The 18,443-nt window shown below is 39.7% G+C and overlaps 1 protein-coding gene across 1 annotated transcript in view; it reads left to right on the forward strand.

Annotated features, from left to right (window-relative positions):
• The window catches only part of ADAMTS20 (ADAM metallopeptidase with thrombospondin type 1 motif 20), a 171,226-nt gene that overhangs the window by 60,420 nt on the left and 92,363 nt on the right, over window positions 1-18,443 (forward strand). Inside the window, exons 9-14 of the mRNA XM_084639016.1 lie at window positions 1,652-1,798; window positions 2,878-3,019; window positions 4,073-4,177; window positions 15,049-15,194; window positions 15,981-16,162; window positions 16,259-16,395. Of these exons, the coding sequence (XP_084495142.1) occupies window positions 1,652-1,798; window positions 2,878-3,019; window positions 4,073-4,177; window positions 15,049-15,194; window positions 15,981-16,162; window positions 16,259-16,395 (859 nt within the window). The remainder of the gene's footprint in view (window positions 1-1,651; window positions 1,799-2,877; window positions 3,020-4,072; window positions 4,178-15,048; window positions 15,195-15,980; window positions 16,163-16,258; window positions 16,396-18,443) is intronic.

Below are 18,443 nucleotides of genomic sequence, written 5' to 3' on the forward strand. Positions count from 1 at the left end.
CTGGCCATTAAATTTCACCCAGTTACCCCTGTATTGAGACCAATACCTTGTGTTTGACTGAAACACGTCTTCCAGAATAAAACTGTGGCTCTGTCACTCCCCATCCACTTGCTCACAGTGGGCGTGGGGAGCATTGGCTGCAAAAGCCCCTGTTTGTCCCTTGTGCCCAGAGCTGTGATCGGAACAGATCAAACACTGCATTCAGGGAGCTTGGGATGGGTACCTCCTGCACCCACCCACCTCCCAGGGTAGCCTTATTACCCCAACCACAATCTAGCTTTAATAAATAACCTCAGTTTAAATAAATACCAAGTTTTTAATATAACTTAGAAATATTCTTAAGTGTGTTCGCCATTTTAGAGCATCATAGGAATACACAACCAAATAAAAATATCTTATTAAAAATATGAGAGGAAGACAAGGACAACACATGGTAAGTGGCATGCCTATCATTGAAGTAAAAGGCGTGTCATGCTCTGGGTCTGTGAGGCATGCCACAGTTTAGGTGATGATGGCATTTCACAGCCTAGAAGCCAGCTTGTGAATTGGATATGCCTTTCATGTTCACTTAGATGCATGCCACATGTAACAATGCTTCAACTCAAAGAGCAAAATATTGCACTTTGCTGGTTGCATAAATATAATAATGCTGGGCTTTATGTAATTTGTGTATTTAGTAGTCACAATTAAAGTGTGTGTATGGGAGCATATATTATGTGTATCCTATTTATTAATGTATAATACAGTATGTTGGATAAACCGTTTCTCTAAAACTACATGTTCCAAAGAGGTTGACATTTTTAAAGCCAAGTAGGGTGTTTAGCCACATAGCTTATAGTGAAATTAATCCCCATTTGGCAGGGGTGCTGGAACAATTTGCATGGTGGGGGTGTTGAGAGCCATTGAACCAAACTGTAAACCTGGTATCTGATGGAAACCACTTCAAGCCAGGGGGTGCGGAAGCATCCCTAGTTCAAGCACTTATGCCAGTTAGCCTTGAAAATCTCAGAGTGGTTCTTTCTCTGAGAATGTAATACTAATCTCTATAACTAATTTTATCTACATGTATATTATACATAGTAAAAAAACAAACAAACCGAGTAAGACTACATTGGACTGAATATTCAGAATAATTCTCATTGCAGATAAAAATGAATTGATAGACTCATACTTGATCGTAAGTATAAGTGAAAAACTGAAAGTATAGGTGGAAGACGAATGCATAGTGAAACCCCACTCATAAGAAGATTTGTACTCACGTTTATGTTAAAAGAAATAGAGCAATACAAGGTGTAAGTTTTGGTGTGTTTTTAGTAAGACAGCTGGAGCCTCATTTGAATATTTAAAGGTAGAATTTGGTCATAGTGTGAAAATATACAACTACATTTTTTTAGATATTCATAGTTTCCAAACAATTGTAAGAATTAATATATTTTAGGATCCTTTTGGATAAAAGATGCTACAGAATTTGTCTAAGGCATTTCTAGGGCATCTATCACCATATTAGCAGAGAGCCACAATTACAGGTGAGTCCTGTTATACATGAAAGGCATTTTGAAACTTAAGACTTGAAGTTTTGGTGATGTAATAAAGTAAACTTAAAATGAATTTTTACTGAATTTGTTTTGGAGTGTGTTTGTTTGTCTTTTAGATTTAATATACCCCATGATGATAGTTTTAAGTGTAAAGAAGCTGGAATAAAATATCAGTACCATGTAATGGCCCCAACTTTAAATTATCACACAAGCCCATGGACCTGGTCAAAATGCAGTCAAAAATATATCACTGAGTTTCTTGAGTAAGTATCAATATAATGTAGTCTGTTTTTTCAATTGTCGTCTCTTGAAACTGTTTACAAAACATTGCTTAAATATAACTGTATGCTATTTTAAAAGCACTCTGTGTTCCTTTGTATTTGTCATATGCTATATTGCCATGGATTTGCTTTTCAACTACTGAACAGTTTAATATTTTAATATTCATTCTTAGAAAAGTAGTCCTCAATCCTCCAAAGACTGATGCAGGTGCTTACCTTTACTTACTGTAAGTAGTCTCATGACTTCAACTGAACTACTCACAAAATTAAGTTAAGGACATGCTTCAGTCTTTTTAGAATCAGAGCCTTGGCAACACAATCAAGTACATCAATATATTTAACATGGTGTATCTAGATCAAAATGCACACCCTCTTCTTTTTATGAAAAGCTTCTTTTTAAAATGAGGAATGCTGGTTATAATTAGATTTTTCCTGAGTCAAGACCTTTTGATCTTTTTCTTTGCTATGACAATTTTTTCAATTCTCATTTTCTCAAAAATTCACAAAAGAGAGCGTTGTTGATGAATTAATTGTAAGATAATCTTAAGAAGAATCAAATAGGGGAATTTTTCATCCATGCCTGTAATTTTCATTTTAACATGCAAACTTGTAGATCAGCATCTAAAATATCAATTACTGTAAACAGTTTGCATGAAACAGTTGAAAATAAATAGAAACCTCTATAATTTTATTTTATATTACAAAAAATGCATATTGTTTTGCTGCATAATTATAGTGGTGATTATCCTCAAATCGTAACAGCTGTCTATTTCTTGTGGTTTATTTTGGAAGTTTTATGTTTGTTGTTGCTCTGATGTGGTATTTTAGAAAGGCAGTTGTGAAGCTAAGTATATGTGCAAAGCTAAATATACGTGCAAACCCACAGCTTACTTTGTGGGGGCAGATCTTACAGTATTTACATATGCATAACTCCCAACAATCAATTAATAAGTGTTTTACATTTTGTAATATAATCACAAAGTGGGATTATCTCCAAAGTTGTATATTTTGTAAAAGTTCAATAAAAACAATTTATTTACATTTTGTTAATTTTATAACAGTACTGGTTATGGGGAATGCCTTCTCGACAAACCAAGTGGAAGAATATATGATCTTTCATCACAGCTGCCTGGATCAATGTATGATGTCAACAAGCAGTGTGAACTTATGTTTGGTCCTGGGTCACAAGTATGCCCCTATCTGGTAAGCCTCACAACACAGAAAACCATCTTTAACATTTATTTAACAATTTTTGAAAAAATACTATTTGCAGTTTCTTCAAAATTGAAATGAAATCCCACAGACTCTTTATCCTTAAACAAATGTTTTTTTTTCTCCTTGAGCATGTGGAAGAGTTTAAAAAATTAGCATGGTAGAGGACAAGAAACTTCAGTGGAAAGCTTGGTAGTTCAAAGTGCTAGGAGAGTTTTATGTGGCGTTGAAGAGTAAGTGGAATAAGGTGATTTAGATCTGTGCATTTATGCATGAAGTGGTTGTTGCTGGAAACCTGAATTTATACAGATGTATTCTGACTTCAGTATTTTTCTCTTATTGTCTTACAAATGTATTCAATAATTATTCATTTTTACATTATCCATACAATAACCTAGTCACTACACAGTTTTTTGTTCTTAATTGTGAGTTTGGTTTTAAAAAGTAGGCTTAATTTTTACATTAAATAAGTAATTCATATACATGCTGAAATGAATGAGAAGGGGTTCTTTTCTTTATTTTATAATTCATGCCTGTTAGAATTGCAGTGCTTAGAATAGCTTTCATGATAAGCTTAACCTACAGGTCAAGGTCAGCAGTTTCTTAATAGCAGAACAGTGAACTGGAAACAAAGCTATACACAGCTTGATAAATAAAAAATGGAATTTTGGTTGTTGGATGTCTGTACAAACTTTAAAATGTCATGATGGATTCATTCAGTGCTAATAATTAAAGAGCAAGCACTGCCAATATGCCATAAAGTTATGATCACCAAGTTATGATGTGAAGTTGGCTGATTTTGCTAATCCAGTGAGTCCAATCAAAATATTCCATATTACTTGTTTTTCCTTATGCAGAATCTCTTCTCTTATTTTATAAGGAGTATCATTTGTGAAAAATATTTTAATGATAGCTTTTAGAATTCTCCTATTTGCAAATATTACAAGGTGCATGTGGTAAGAGAAATGTAATTAATATGTAGGCCATTGAACAAAATGATGTTACGGGTGTAGCAAAGGAACTGAAATTTTGTTTTCTTTTCAGAAACAATGCAAACGCTTATGGTGCACAAGTGCTGAAGGAATTCACAAGGGCTGTCGTACTCAGCATATGCCATTGGCTGATGGGACGGAATGTGGTCTTGGAATGGTAAGATTTAACATTTGCTATTTCTCAGTACTTATACATAGTAAAATCATGGAAGTAGTTGACAAGAAAGTCAACTACAGTGGCTATGTCCACACTATAAAGTATAGGTGTGGGAAGTAAGGGTGCAGGGGGTGCTGCAGCACCTCCAGGTTTTATGTGGTGTCCTGGCTGCCAGTTGCGTACATGGGGTCCCAGCTGCCGGCCCTGCTCCCGGCTGCACATATGGGATCCCAGCTGCTGGCCCCATGCCTGGGGTTCTGCTCCCGGCCCTGCACGAGGGGTCCCGGCTGCTGGTCCAACACCCAGGGTTCCGCTTCCAGCTGCTCACACGTGATCCCAGCTGCTGGTCCTGCGCCCAGAACCGCATGCAGAGTCCTGGCTGCCGGCCCCACACCTGGCCATACATGCAGGGTCCGGGCTGCTGGTCCTACTTGCTGGGCTCTGCTGCTTGCCCCGTGCCTGCCCCCAGCTGTGGCCCCAGCCTCGGCTCCCTTACCCCTGTCCATATCCCCCCCGGAGACACAGCCCTGCTCCCAGCCTCAGCTCTGGGAGGCAGAAGGGGGGCATAAGGTAAAAAGTTTGGGGATAGTTTTGCTGGCTTTCAGCGACACTGCTACACAGTTAAGTTGACTTAAGTTACACTGATGTACAGCCACTGCTGTAATGAATCTGCTGTTTCATGTTCACGCTATGCTTCTTGTGTTGGTAGAACACATCCACAGTAGCAGCTCTTGCATCAGCACAGAGAGCAGTGCACTGTGGGTAGCTATTCTGGGTGTTTTGGGAAGGGTTTACAATGAAGGCAGGTTCAGCGTCACATGATGCAGGTTTCTCACTCCCATCATTCCAGCTGCTTTTCAACTGCCCTGGTAACTTGTGAACCAGCCATTTCTGTCAGAAAGCACGGATCCTGCACTGCTCTTCAGTATTGTGCTGTGCATTATGAACACAAGGCTATAAGAGGAACTTAACAGAGGGACTCTTCAGGGGAGGGAAGCCCTGAAGGAGCATTTTAACAAATGAGCCACAGTAATGTGTGTTGCTATAGTGTGCTGACCCTGGCATTGTTTGTTTGCACCATGCTGTGAACCTTGAAATGATTGCTCTGTGTGCCCAACTATAACAATGCACATGCACCTATTGTTGGTGAATATTAGCAGCAGCCACCCTATGATGGAGAATTTGAAGATAAATTCAGTTTCCATAAGTAGATTTTTATTCCATAACCATGGAAACATACCTATGTAATGCTGAGGTAACCTTCCTACATGCACGGCAAAGTATCTTTAAAGGGGAAGGAACAGGGAATTCACAAACACGTACACCAACGAGGTTCTCACAGCTGGGTGTATGTGCGGCTGTCGTGTTTAATCTCCTGCGGAGTGGAGTGCCTTGGGTACAGCTGCGGCCCCAGAAGATACATGGAATGGGGTGAGGAGAGTGTAAGGAGGTCCTGGAATGCTTTTTCTTTTCTAATTAAGCTTTGTATGATTGGAGAAGGTTTCAGCCACAATTAAAACAAACCTCAAACATATGATTAACTTATAGATTCATAGATACTAAGGTCAGAAGGGACTATTATGATCATCTAGTCTGACCTCCTGCACAACGCAGGCCACAGAATCTCACCCACCCACTCTTGCGAAAAACCTCTCACCTATGTCTGAGCTATTGAAGTCCTCAAATCGTGGCTTAAAGACTTGAAGGACCAGAGAATCCTCCTCCAGCAAGTGACCCGTGCCCCATGCTACAGAGGAAGGCGAAAAACCTCCAAGGCCTCTTCCAATCTGCCCTGAAGGAAAATTCCTTCCCGACCCTAAATATGGCGATCAGCTAAACCCTGAGCATATGGGCAAGATTCACCAGCCAGATACCCAAGAAAGAATTTTCTGTAGTAACTCAGATCCTACCCCATCTAACATCCCATCACAGGCCGTTGGACCTATTTACCATGAATATTTAAAGATCAATTAATTGCCAAAATCATGTTATCCCATCATACCATCTCCTCCATAAACTTATCTAGTTTAATCTTAAAGCCAGATAGGTCTTTTGCCCCCACTGCTTCCCTTGGAAGGCTATTCCAAAAGTTCACTCCTCTGATAGTTAGAAACCTTCGTCTAATTTCAAGTCTAAACTTCCCAATGACCAGTTTATATCCATTTGTTCTTGTGTCCACATTGGTACTGAGCTTAAATAATTCCTCTCCGTCTCCGGTATTTATCCCTCTGTTATATTTATAGAGAGCAATCATATCTCCCCTCAACCTTCTTTTACTTAGGCTAAACAAGCCAAGCTCCTTGAGTCTCCTTTCATAAGACAGGTTTTCCATTCCTCGGATCATCCTAGTAGCCCTTCTCTGTACCTGTTCCAGTTTGAATTCATCCTTCTTAAACATGGGAGACCAGAACTGCACACAGTATTCCAGGTGAGGTCTCACCAGTGCCTTGTATAACGGTACTAAAACCTCCTTATCTCTACTGGAAATCCCTCGCCTTGTTTCAAATAGAGATTATTTACATTTTTATCTAATGATTTGTTGTAGTGTGTTGTAACTCACATGCAGCACAGTATGAGGTGTACAGAGAACTCCCTTGTGATTCTCTCCCTCTGCCTCCCTACAGTAATTTCTCTTTATATCAGGACTTGTGCACCTGTGAAAAGAGGAAAGGATTTGATCCTCTTTGCTTATGATTTTTCTGCAGCTACTAGCTCTTATGAATTCTGTTGTAAATACATTTCAGTACTACCACTTCAATACAGAATTGAGGCAATAAATTCAAAAGAGCATATCAGAGCAAAAATAACTACAGGTGCAGTAGAAAGACAGAGATTCTTGTAAGTGGAGGCACTGGTCCAGTTTTTTTCTGAAAACTGATTGCTTTTGAGACACCTCCTTCCTTCCTTTAACAGAGATGAGAGTGAAAAGTATACCGCTTTGCATCTGTGATCACGGTGGAGGTAGAGACCCAAATCATATTGCCCAGATAACCAAAGTTCATTCCAATTCTGAATATGTGCAATGTAATGGAAATACAGTATTGGTCCATATGACACTGACTCGCTTTTAATAATACTATACAGAGCCATGTAATGCTGTAATGTATTTTAACTTAATGTGTTTACTAAAGTAAAGATGTCTTGAAAACTGGGATTTATTTTAATACAAAAACCTTCCTCAGGAAAAGTAAATCTCTCTTCTTTAATGAATAATCTACAATAGATGTACAAAAATTTTACCAGTTTCCCTTCCTCCATCAATAATTTAACCCAGCACAGTTTACATCTATATGAAAAAGTGAATGGCAGTGGTATCTGTTTTTACTTATCCAGGGAAAGATTTAATTCTATTTCTTTTTATTCTTCTTTAAAACCATGGCCTTTTCCCCCCACAACCTGAGGCTAAGCACCCTGAGTGCTCCCTCGCCCAGTCCTCCACCCATATACCACCATCCTGACCCCACCCTCCACCTTCCCCCACAGCACCCATCCTGACTGCTTCTCCCTCCCATATACCCACACCCTCCTTTGCCCCAGCTCCCATATTCCCCCACGACCTGCCTGACTGCTCCCCTGACCAGCCCCCCACCCATATACCACCACCCTGATCCCAGTCCCCTCCTGGTAGAAGTGATATATCCTCCCTTCCTTTCTGCTATGCCTGCCTCAGCTCTCTGATTTTTTATACAGCACTGCTGCTTGTCCCTATCATAGCCCTTCTCCTCCGTGCCCCAAGCAAGTTCCTCCAGCTGGAGCAGACCTGTGCCTGCACAGCCTCCTCTCCCCACAGAGCCAGGAGATCCACCACCGCCTGTGTACTCCGGGCAGACGCGCATTTGCTGCGTGGAGCTGGCATGCTCAGCTAGGCAAATACTATGTGAGCTCTCCATGCCGAGCAAACAGGAAGAGCAATTTCAAAACTTCCAGGGCTTTAAAAGGGGAGGGGTGCATGCCTGTGTACCTGGCTGTAAGGCAGCAGAGTTCAAACTGGTGACGAGAGCCGTCATGCTGCACATTGTGGGACAACTCCTAGACAACTTCTGTCTAGGGTGATATAAGCAACACAGTGTTAACTCTGAAACTGTATTGCTCCAATGGTGTCACCCTAAGTGCTACACCTCTTGTCGAGGTGTTTTTTTTATGTCATTATAGCAGGAGAGTAAAACCAGCGGGAGGAGCACTGCAGTGTGTACACCTCGATAGTTAAGTCAACGTAAGCTCTCTTATGTTGATTTAACTTTGTAGTGTAGACAAGCCCGCACATGCAAAATTGTATTGGTTTAAAATTCTACCTTTAGTTAACCTGGTGCAAGTTTTTGTGGGGACCAGGCCTAAACGAGATTGCATCTTGACCTGACTTCAGAGCCATGCCAAATTAGCTTTACATGAATTGATATGTAGATGCCTGCATTTGTTTTTATTTCTTTAAATTTTGTGTACTAAAAAAATTGTTAAATAATATCTATCAGAAAGAAACATTGTTATGCAGACTTTAAAAGTATGAAAAATACAGGTAAGGTTTGATTTCATTTTACAACTGGTCAGGAATTTTCTGTTGAAATGTTTTTTCAATGAAAAAGATGCTTTCCTCAAAATCAAAATTTGTTTTGGGAAAGTTTAAGTTTTCCTAATTTTTTTTTCAATTTTCTGTTGGGAAAATCTAAACAAAGTATTTTACTATTGTCTTGAATCAAAACACTTCAGTTGGTTGAACCAAATCAATATAGTCTGAGATAGTCTGATAAGAGAGCCTGCCCATGGATGAGAATGAAGGTATGAGGTGCCCAAACCACAGCTTCAGTGAAGCATAGTGGCAACTCAGGTGTGTGCATTTTGGTGTTGAACTGAGCCTAAACAAAACATTTTGATTCAGGAATGTCTAAATGTTTTGTTGAGATCAAATATGTAAAAACAAAAAAGTTTCAACCCAAAATATATGGAACTTTTCATTCTACAATAATTTAGATATTTCTATATTTTGTTCCACTTTGGGTTGAAAACAAATTTTGAAATATTGGAATTTCCATTGGGACATATATTCCATTTTTGAACAGGTCTACTTAATTTTTAATTAGTTTGGATGTTCCTAAGTGGTGGTGTGCTCTGGGGGAAGATGCTTGATATAGCATATGCCACGTGGCAAAATGTGGGGATTTCGGGATGGAGTGACGGCCTACATTTTTGGGATTTTTTTGTTTTTGTTGTTTTGGGCCCCAGCCCTACATATTGGTGTGCATAAGTGGAGTGCTACACTTCCACAAATCACCAATGGATTCAGCACCATGGAATTTTCAAAAAAATAAACATTTTATATATATATACATATAAAATTTAGAAAATTATATTTGTTATTGATTAAACTTACTGCAACATTACAGTATTGTTATTTGGTTGGTGCCTTTGTTTGGTTCAGCTATCCTCAAACTTCTGAAAACTCAGAAATGAAGAGTTAAGGTACCATGTCACCTCCACAATGGAACCTTAACTCTGCCTCTTGGAGCTGGCAATAGCCACTGGGAATGGTTCAGTAAGTGTGGTTCAGTAAGTGTGGTGCCATAAAAAGTAGAAATGGGGAAGGACTAAGAGAATGTGCTGCTGTTTGTGTTGTGTTTTGTTCCACAGATCTGAATTCCAGCATTCACTCCAACTGCCTTTGTAGCATTAGGTTTAGCTGCACTGAATGCTGGAGGGATTAGTTGGCGCAGGTTGGCATAGTTGTTACTGTGATATAATGAGAGGTGGATGTATACTTCAAAGGATCAAATATACCTCATTTCAGTAAGCTGTGTCAGTAGCAATGCACAGTGGTCTTTTTATGGGAATTGTCAGCAGTGTGATGGTGTACGAGACAGTGGTCTCTAGGGCTTAGTGTCTCAGAACAAATTCTCAGAGCAAGGGTGAAGGGGAGGTAATATGTAGTAAGTCTGGGGTGGTTTGTGTGGAGTAGGGTCATTGCTTAACTGTAGGCCAGGTATAGGTAGCTGTTGTTTGCTATGCTGACCTGAACCTTAGTTTTGCCTTAGCAAAGAGAAGATGTGCGACATCGTGTACTCTGCAGCATCTATAAGGGTAAAATGCTAGTATGCGTGTGTTAGCCGTGTGTTGCATCATGACTCAAAGAGGGCAGAGTTAAGATTCCATTGTCGGCATGGCGTTATCTTAAGTCTTCATTTCGTGGTCTTCTGAGATTTGAATGTAGTTGAACTTGATATTCTAGAAGAGCATGCATCATCACCAATCCCTATGTCACAGACCCAGTTGAGTGCCCCCTGTTGGTCATTTGCCAGACTGCTGTGAGGAGATCCAACCTTTGAATCCTGGGTGCTTTAAGCCCCTGGAAGCGAGCCCTAAGGAAGTCCTTGCAATGCAGCTGTCTTGGGACCTCTAGGCACACACTCATCGGGACAGACCCTGTGTCTAGCAGCCCCATCTTGAGAGCTGTGACCATGTGACCCACTGCCAAGCTCCTAGTACCAGTACTTACCACTCAGAGTCCCCCCATGCTCTCCCAGAACTCCAGCTGTCTGGGTGTTCTGGGTCCACAACTTAACTTTTCAAGGGCATGTGGTAACATACAACATACAGACAGTTTGAACAGGATTCTAATATTGCTCTTTAGTGAATCATATGAGAGATACACAGACCTATACAAAAATAATAAACCCTACATGCAGTTCCCTGCTTCAGTTTCCCCACCAGTCCAGAGCATTCTTAGGGCTGGGGTCAGAGTCATCTGGGGTATTCAGGATCCTTCTGATGTAGTGCATAGCTTGTGTTCTGAAACATGGATCCTTCTCTCCCCACTAGCCTTCTCTGACTTTGGCTGGTCCAGCCACTTTCTCACTCCTACCCAAAAGCTTCCTATTTTGCTTTGTGAGTCTCTCTGCCAGACACACCCAGTCTCTGAGGTTTTGAAAAGGTTAGTATCAACACCTTGACTTCTTTGTCCTGTTTGGGAATTTTCCACTCTCCAACCGCCAGATCCCTGAAGAGAGGTTGGGAAACTGGTTCTCCTGGGCTTGAGTTTAACCCATTGTTTAGTTAAAGTACAGTCATGAAGGTTAACGTCTCTCCATTGTCTCTATTCTTGTGTACATATGTGCAGGATTATAAACTACCTAGCACACTTCTCATGGTGTGTGTGTGTGTGTGTATATATGTATATATATATAATGTAAATCAACACACAAGGATCTTTTTGAAAGAAAAGAGAAAATTTTTAAATGATTGAAGAAAGCCCAAAGGAACATCTGGAATGTTTTCTACTGGAATCAATTTTCTACTGTGACTTCATCTTGTTGCTTCTGAAGGAATGTAGCAGAACAATAGCGGATACAACTTCATTGAAGAAACTATTAAGATCCCAGATGTGAACAGGTGTTTACCACTTTTATGGGGAGAAATAATCCTGATGTAGACATAGGATTTCTATGTGCAACTTTTCAGAAATTTCCCATGAAGTTATTGTAGCCCTTTTTAAATTTTGGCTTAGGCTATGCTGTCAGATATCTGTAACAGTTGTACAGTAAAAATTTCAGATTTGAATAAAGTACTTTTTTTAAAAAAATAAGAGCTAGAATTTTCAGTCCACTGTATTCATATTTGATTTCTGGTCATCCTATTGGCAAATTCTGCACATACGGGAGCTTTGTTTCTTCATATTCCCATTTGAGGTCTCTCACAGTATCATCACATTTTCATAATTTGGAGGTACTAGAAGACTGGGCTAAGCAGATGGAATTGGACCCAAAACACATCAGATATAAAATGAATATTTGTACCCTATAATAGACACCACTGCAAGAAAGTGATATGCACAATACAGATATCTATGGAAATAAATATGCTGTCATATCCTGCCACACTGAGAAACAGAAAGCCAATTATGAATGAGTTCTGATGAAAATGGCAACTTTTTTAGAAGGGCCATGCATTGAACAGTGTCAAGGGGGGCATTTTCCACCATCCTTGCTAGTGGGGTTAGGAAGGCTTACTTCTTTACCACTCAAGGATATGAGTAGGTGAGATAGAACAGCTTATGGTACTCTAGTATCTTTTGTGGTTGTTTCATTTGTTACAATGATTATATCAATACCAAGGTGACCTGTGAGGATGATGCAGAGGGAAGGAATATTCAAGAGCCAGTTTTTCAATAGCTATCATCATCATAATGTCCTTCTAGGCCATTGGCATAGTCCAACAGCTCAATAGTCATATCCCTTAGTGTACTGAAAATGTATTAGGTCCATCATTTTGTGAGATTGGACTAATGAAACAAGTCCTTTAGTCCTTTTAATTTAATGTTAATCTAGGTTTTGATCCTAATATGAAGGGGGTGATGGTCTGACTGTAAAATTGCCACACTCTCTCTGTAACCAGTCCTAAGCTAAGATAAAATCCAGCATGTGCTCTTCTGTTTGTAGGCCAAAATCTACCTTGAGTAGACCCATCCTCCCATGTTCTGGAGGATCCATAGGATTGATAGGATCCATAGGATCCAATGCTCAAAATATACTATCAGTGTGGACATTGAGGTGACCCAGGGCAAAAAATTCAGAGAATTTCAACCAGATAAGAGATCAGTCAGCATTCAATATGGAGAATCTGATTAGTAAAAAGAAAAGGAGTACTTGTGGCACCTTAGAGACTAACCAATTTATTTGAGCATAAGCTTTCGTGAGCTACAGCTCACTTCATCGGATGCATACTGTGGAAAGTGTAGAAGATCTTTTTATACACACAAAGCATGAAAAAATACCTCCCCCCACCCCACTCTCCTCATGCTTTGTGTGTATAAAAAGATCTTCTACACTTTCCACAGTATGCATCCGATGAAGTGAGCTGTAGCTCACGAAAGCTTATGCTCAAATAAATTGGTTAGTCTCTAAGGTGCCACAAGTACTCCTTTTCTTTTTACTAATCAGATTCTCCATATTGAATGCTGACTGATCTCTTATCTGGTTGAAATTCTCTGAATTTTTTGCCTTGGGTCACCTCAATGTCCACACTGATAGTATATTTTGAGCATTGGATCCTATCAATCCTATGGATCCTTTCCACAGTATGCATCCGATGAAGTGAGCTGTAGCTCACGAAAGCTTATGCTCAAATAAATTGGTTACTCTCTAAGGTGCCACAAGTACTCCTTTTCTTTTTGCGAATACAGACTAACACGGCTGTTACTCTGAAATCTGATTAGTGAATAAGTTCCAATATCCAGAGCAAAATGTTTATTAAACGTGATGTATTCGGTATTGGCTGACTAACAAAAAGGGTAATTTTCAAGACCCATTTTATGCTGTATATGTGGATAATAAACCCATAGCATAAACCTGTGTTCATGTGATCTATTCAGTTCTATTGAGGAAGACTGGACTCATTGTTTCTATCCATTCTGCCATAGTTATTTTAATTGCTAGATCTCCAGAGCCAATCTAGAACCTTCTCCCATGCTTACTTGGGAATTTTTATATAGTATTATCATTAGTTGCATTCTTTGTGGTCCAATGAGGCAATCACTGGGAGTCATAGTGTAGGATTGATGCTATGCCCATGTGTAGAGACCAAATGTGGGCTGGGATTTTAAAGGAATTAGTCCCCCAGTTCCCATAGTTAGTCGATAGGAGTAGGGCACCTATCTCCCTTAAGTGCTTTTACAAAAATCTCACCCATGCACAAAATCCTGAGGTCCTTACTCAGTTTTTAATAATTGCTTTTTCAGGAAAATTCCTAGTGACTTTAGTAGGGCTACTCGTGTGCAGGATTGGGAGGTTAGATTGTACACTCTTAGAAGTAGTAATACTGTCTCTCACTTGGCTGGAATGTACCATGCTCATTCATGGCTTGTATTAACAATAATATGTTAGTTACAGGTATAAGGTGCCAAATCTAATAACTGCAGTGGCCCTAACAGAATATACAGTAATTATGTTATCTCTGTCTTAATGTAACCCCCAGCAGCTAACATGAGAGTTGCACTTTATGCCATAGCTGAATTTGGCCAGTTCCATTCGCAGTATTTTTTGCCAGTCACTCTCATCTGCAAGTCTTCAGGCTCATGCACAAATCAGATCTAGAGTGTCATCAAAATGATATTTGAGATTTTGCTGTGACTCTCTGAGTATCTTTCCCAGACCTGAGGAAGATCGCTGTGTAGCTCAAAAGCTTGTCTGTCTCACCAACAGAAGTTGCCCATCTTGTCTCTCTAATATCCTGGGACTAGGATGGCTACAAGAACACTGCATACATCATAATGAAATCAAATTGTTCTGAATGTTACTTAATATTTCCTTTAGCTTTGTTTGCTTTCGTAGAATACTTAAAACACTTTGAATTTCGTGGTGGCTTGATAACATGGTAGAATTTTTAGGTTTGCTTTTCATCATGAATTTTCAAAGCAAATAGAAGGGAACTTATAAGATGAAGACTGCTGCAGATCTAAATCTAAAGTTTGTGTGTAAAATATCAATAAGCATTTAGGGTCAGAATTTCAAAAGAACTTGGCTCCCATTTTGGTGCCTAAATGAAGTGGCCATCTTTTCAAAAGTTCTCAATGAGAGCTGTTGTTTGCAAAACACTCTTGAAATTTTGGCACTTCATTTATATTCCTAAAATGGAAGCTAAGCCGTTTGGAAAATCTGATGTTAACCATTGGTGCTGAGCTTTAATTTTGTGGAGTTTTTTTTTAATAAGATTTTTTCTCTTTTGCTTCTGTGATACAGTAACCTTGCAGTAATAAACTTGGTTGATTTCCATTAATCTTGTTTCACAATATCTTTTTTTATATAATTTTTCTATTATTTCCATTTTGGTTTTCAGATTTTAAGCACACATAGCTAACTTTTAAATTTTATTGTTTGTCAACTGAACAGCACTGTTACCATGGGATTTGTGTGAGCAAAGATATTGAAACACGTCCTGTAGATGGAGAATGGGGACCTTGGGGACCTTATAATTCATGTTCAAGAACCTGTGGAGGTGGAATCAAAAGCACAACCAGGCTGTGTAATCGACCTGAGTATGTTGTTCGTTTGTTTATATCAATATGTTTTTGATATTGTTGTATCCCAGCAAGTTAGTTCAAGGCAATAGGAAAATAAATAGCCATTTCAATCATTTCTAAAGCTGGAGGAGGTCAGTCTATAATCTCTGATATTCAGAAGGTTTCTGAGTTAATTTTATAATTTCTCTCAGGTGAATTGTATGTGTTTTTCAGATGTTTTAAAATTGCGTGTAGAGACTTGTAAATGTAACTTGCCTCTTCCAGTGGTAATGAAACTAATGTTAGAACTTTGGAGAATAATGCTTTAGGGCTTGAGTCTGCCTCCCTTACTGCAAGTAACTTCATTAGAATGAGGTTCCTCAGTGCAAGGACTCTCTCTCACTATATGGTTGTACAGCACTTAATAAAATGGGCCTCTGATCCTGATTGTGGCCCTTAGGCACTACTGCAGTGTAAAACTAATTACTAATTCTTGCAGAGTAAAGTACTGCAACTAACAAGGGTAATAAAATGTGGCTCTTACAAATTAGTAGATGTTCATGTTATTCAGATTATTATAGACTTGAAAGGCCTGATTCTAAAATGGTAGTATTATACACCCACTTTGCATTCACTATTCACTGCACAAAGCAGTGGAGAATCAGGTCTGAATATCAACATGTAAGAGAGAAAAACAATGCTGAATGGATATGATAAAAGACTGTTTTGAAGTTTTGCCATTAGGATCAACTGCTTGTTTTAGAAACAAATGATGGAAGTGATGTTGATCCTATGTACTTTACTTTGAATCATTTTGATTAGGCCGAGAAATGGAGGGAAATACTGTGTGGGTCGCAGGATGAAATTTCGATCATGTAGTACTGATTCATGTCCAAAGGGCAAACAAGATTTTCGAGAGCAACAGTGCTCTGATTTCAATGGTAAACATTTCAATATCAATGGTCTTACATCTGCTGTACGCTGGCTTCCAAAATACAGTGGCAGTAAGTAAATACAGATTTTCTTTGCTAACTAAATAAAAATGTTCATTCACTTAAAGCTTTACAACAGACAAAAATCATGATGGATTTTCTTTACAGTTTCTATGAAAGATCGCTGTAAACTTTTTTGCCGAGTGTCTGGAACAACTTCCTACTACCAGCTGAAAGACAGAGTTGCCGATGGTACTCCCTGTGGAACTGAAACCAATGACATATGCGTTCAAGGCTTATGCAGGGTATTTAAACTTAACTTGGATATTATAACACTGATATATATACAATGTATTAACATACTAATAAATATTTATCACATATATATGTATACTATATATACTTTATATAGTATACTATAGTATATACTACATACAGTTCTTATAGCGCAGGGGTTCTCAAACTGGGGGTCGGAACCCCTCAGGGGGTCACAAGGTTCTTATATGGGGGTTTGTGAGCTGTCAGCCTCCACCGTAAACCCCGCCCTCCAGCATTTATAATGGTGTTAAATACATAAATAAGTGTTTTTAATTTATAAGAGGGGTTGGACTCAGAGGCTTGCTGTGTGAAAAGGGTCACCAGTACAAAAGTTTGAGAACCACTGTTCTAGCATTTGCAATGCTTGATGAGCCCCCCGACAGGAGCGTCACCAGCATAATGAAGGGCCCTACGGCCATCATGAAGTCTGTTTAGTTGACACTTATTGACAACATGCACAATTGACTGACAGAGACCATGCTGACAAAGTGGGTCATACGTAGATCCTTCTTGTAGAGGTTGGCTGTGCATATTCCTTGGCCAGTTTGGAACCTGTTCAACAGAGTCCAAAGATGATGTGGCAGGTCAAATCCCGGATGTTGAACGGTTAGATCAGTGACAGTGAAACCGTTCCAGATCTCTTTAGCTGACCACTTATTGCACCATAGGGTTGCTGCTGAAAAATTCTGATCTGGCAGTTAAGACCATGATGGTCATGAATCATGCTCTGCGGTGACTGAAGATGTCTGCATACAGTGGTAGTCCTGGATTGGCATGTAGCTTTTCCACCAGTTTGGCTGTTGATTGTCTGTGACGTGTGGAGGAGCTAAGTTGCTCAGAACTGGTAGTCATGGAATAGGAGTCAGGCATAGGGTGCCTGTGATGATGTGCATGGTTGAGTTCAATTCAGCATCAGCCAATTTACTGTGAGATGAACAACACCAAGCGGGCATGGTCTTCTGAGGAATAGCACAGTGCCAGAGCTGATGTGCGAAGTCTTCTGTGCACCTGTGCCCGTGTCAAACTGGCTAATTTGCTGATTTGATTGTTCCTGGTCCTGACTTTGGCAGCAATCTGTTTTAGATGCTGTGGTAAGTCAAATAGTGGTCTAGTGTGACACCAAGGTAGACTGGTTTGCCTCGTGTTTCAGTCGTTATCCAGTGAGAAAGATGTCTAATGTACATTTAGCACTTGCATTGTGGAGGTGGAAGACACTGAAAACTGGCTTGGTCATACTTCATTGGAGACGTCAAGTGCTACAGTAGTCTGCCATCTTGGGCAGGTTGGCATCAAACAACAACCTTGTTCTCGTCCATGACCGAAAACAATGGGATACATTTCACTCAGCCAGATGGTCACGTGATTGCTCATGTGACCTCTGCTGGGTGACATCACTAGTTGGTCATCTCTAACCAGCATCATATGTTTCTCTTGGACAGCTTTCCACACAGTCAACACAGACAAGCACTTATCCATGTCGGCCTTCAGCTGCCCATTGTTAGAAACTTAGACAAAAGAAGATGGAATTTCAGGAAACCTAATTGGGAGAAATTTAGCTAAATCCTGGAATGAAGTATCGTTACTATCCCATCATGCTTCATGCCAATCAATGAAACCTACAACCATTTCCATGGAGCCATCTTGAAAGCAGCGTGAGAATCCATTCCACAAGGCTCTTGCTGTGTCTGCATTCCTTGTTTTGACACCATATGTTCAGAACTATTTATGCAGTATAATTGTCTGGAGATCCAGATCTTGCTGACCAGCTAATAAAGTCCTTAGCTGCTGTGATGCAAGCAAGATGGGAGCAAACAACAAGGAATATGAATTTCATCCATTCTAGCCAGAACCCTGGAACCTTTTGTGTTGACTTGGCACAGCAAGTGCTGCCCCATCCTCCTGTTACTCCAAACCAAGTTGCTCACCACTTGTTTCAGGTTGCAAAGGTTCCCCTGAATAAGCTTGTAAAAAGGCAGATTTGCGATGAATGGCGGCAATTCAGATGATGTAATCTGCTTTGTTAGTGCATAGCACC

Source organism: Lepidochelys olivacea (genome assembly GCF_965140295.1).
Source record: "Lepidochelys olivacea isolate rLepOli2 genome assembly, chromosome: 1".
NCBI lineage: Eukaryota > Metazoa > Chordata > Testudines > Cheloniidae > Lepidochelys > Lepidochelys olivacea.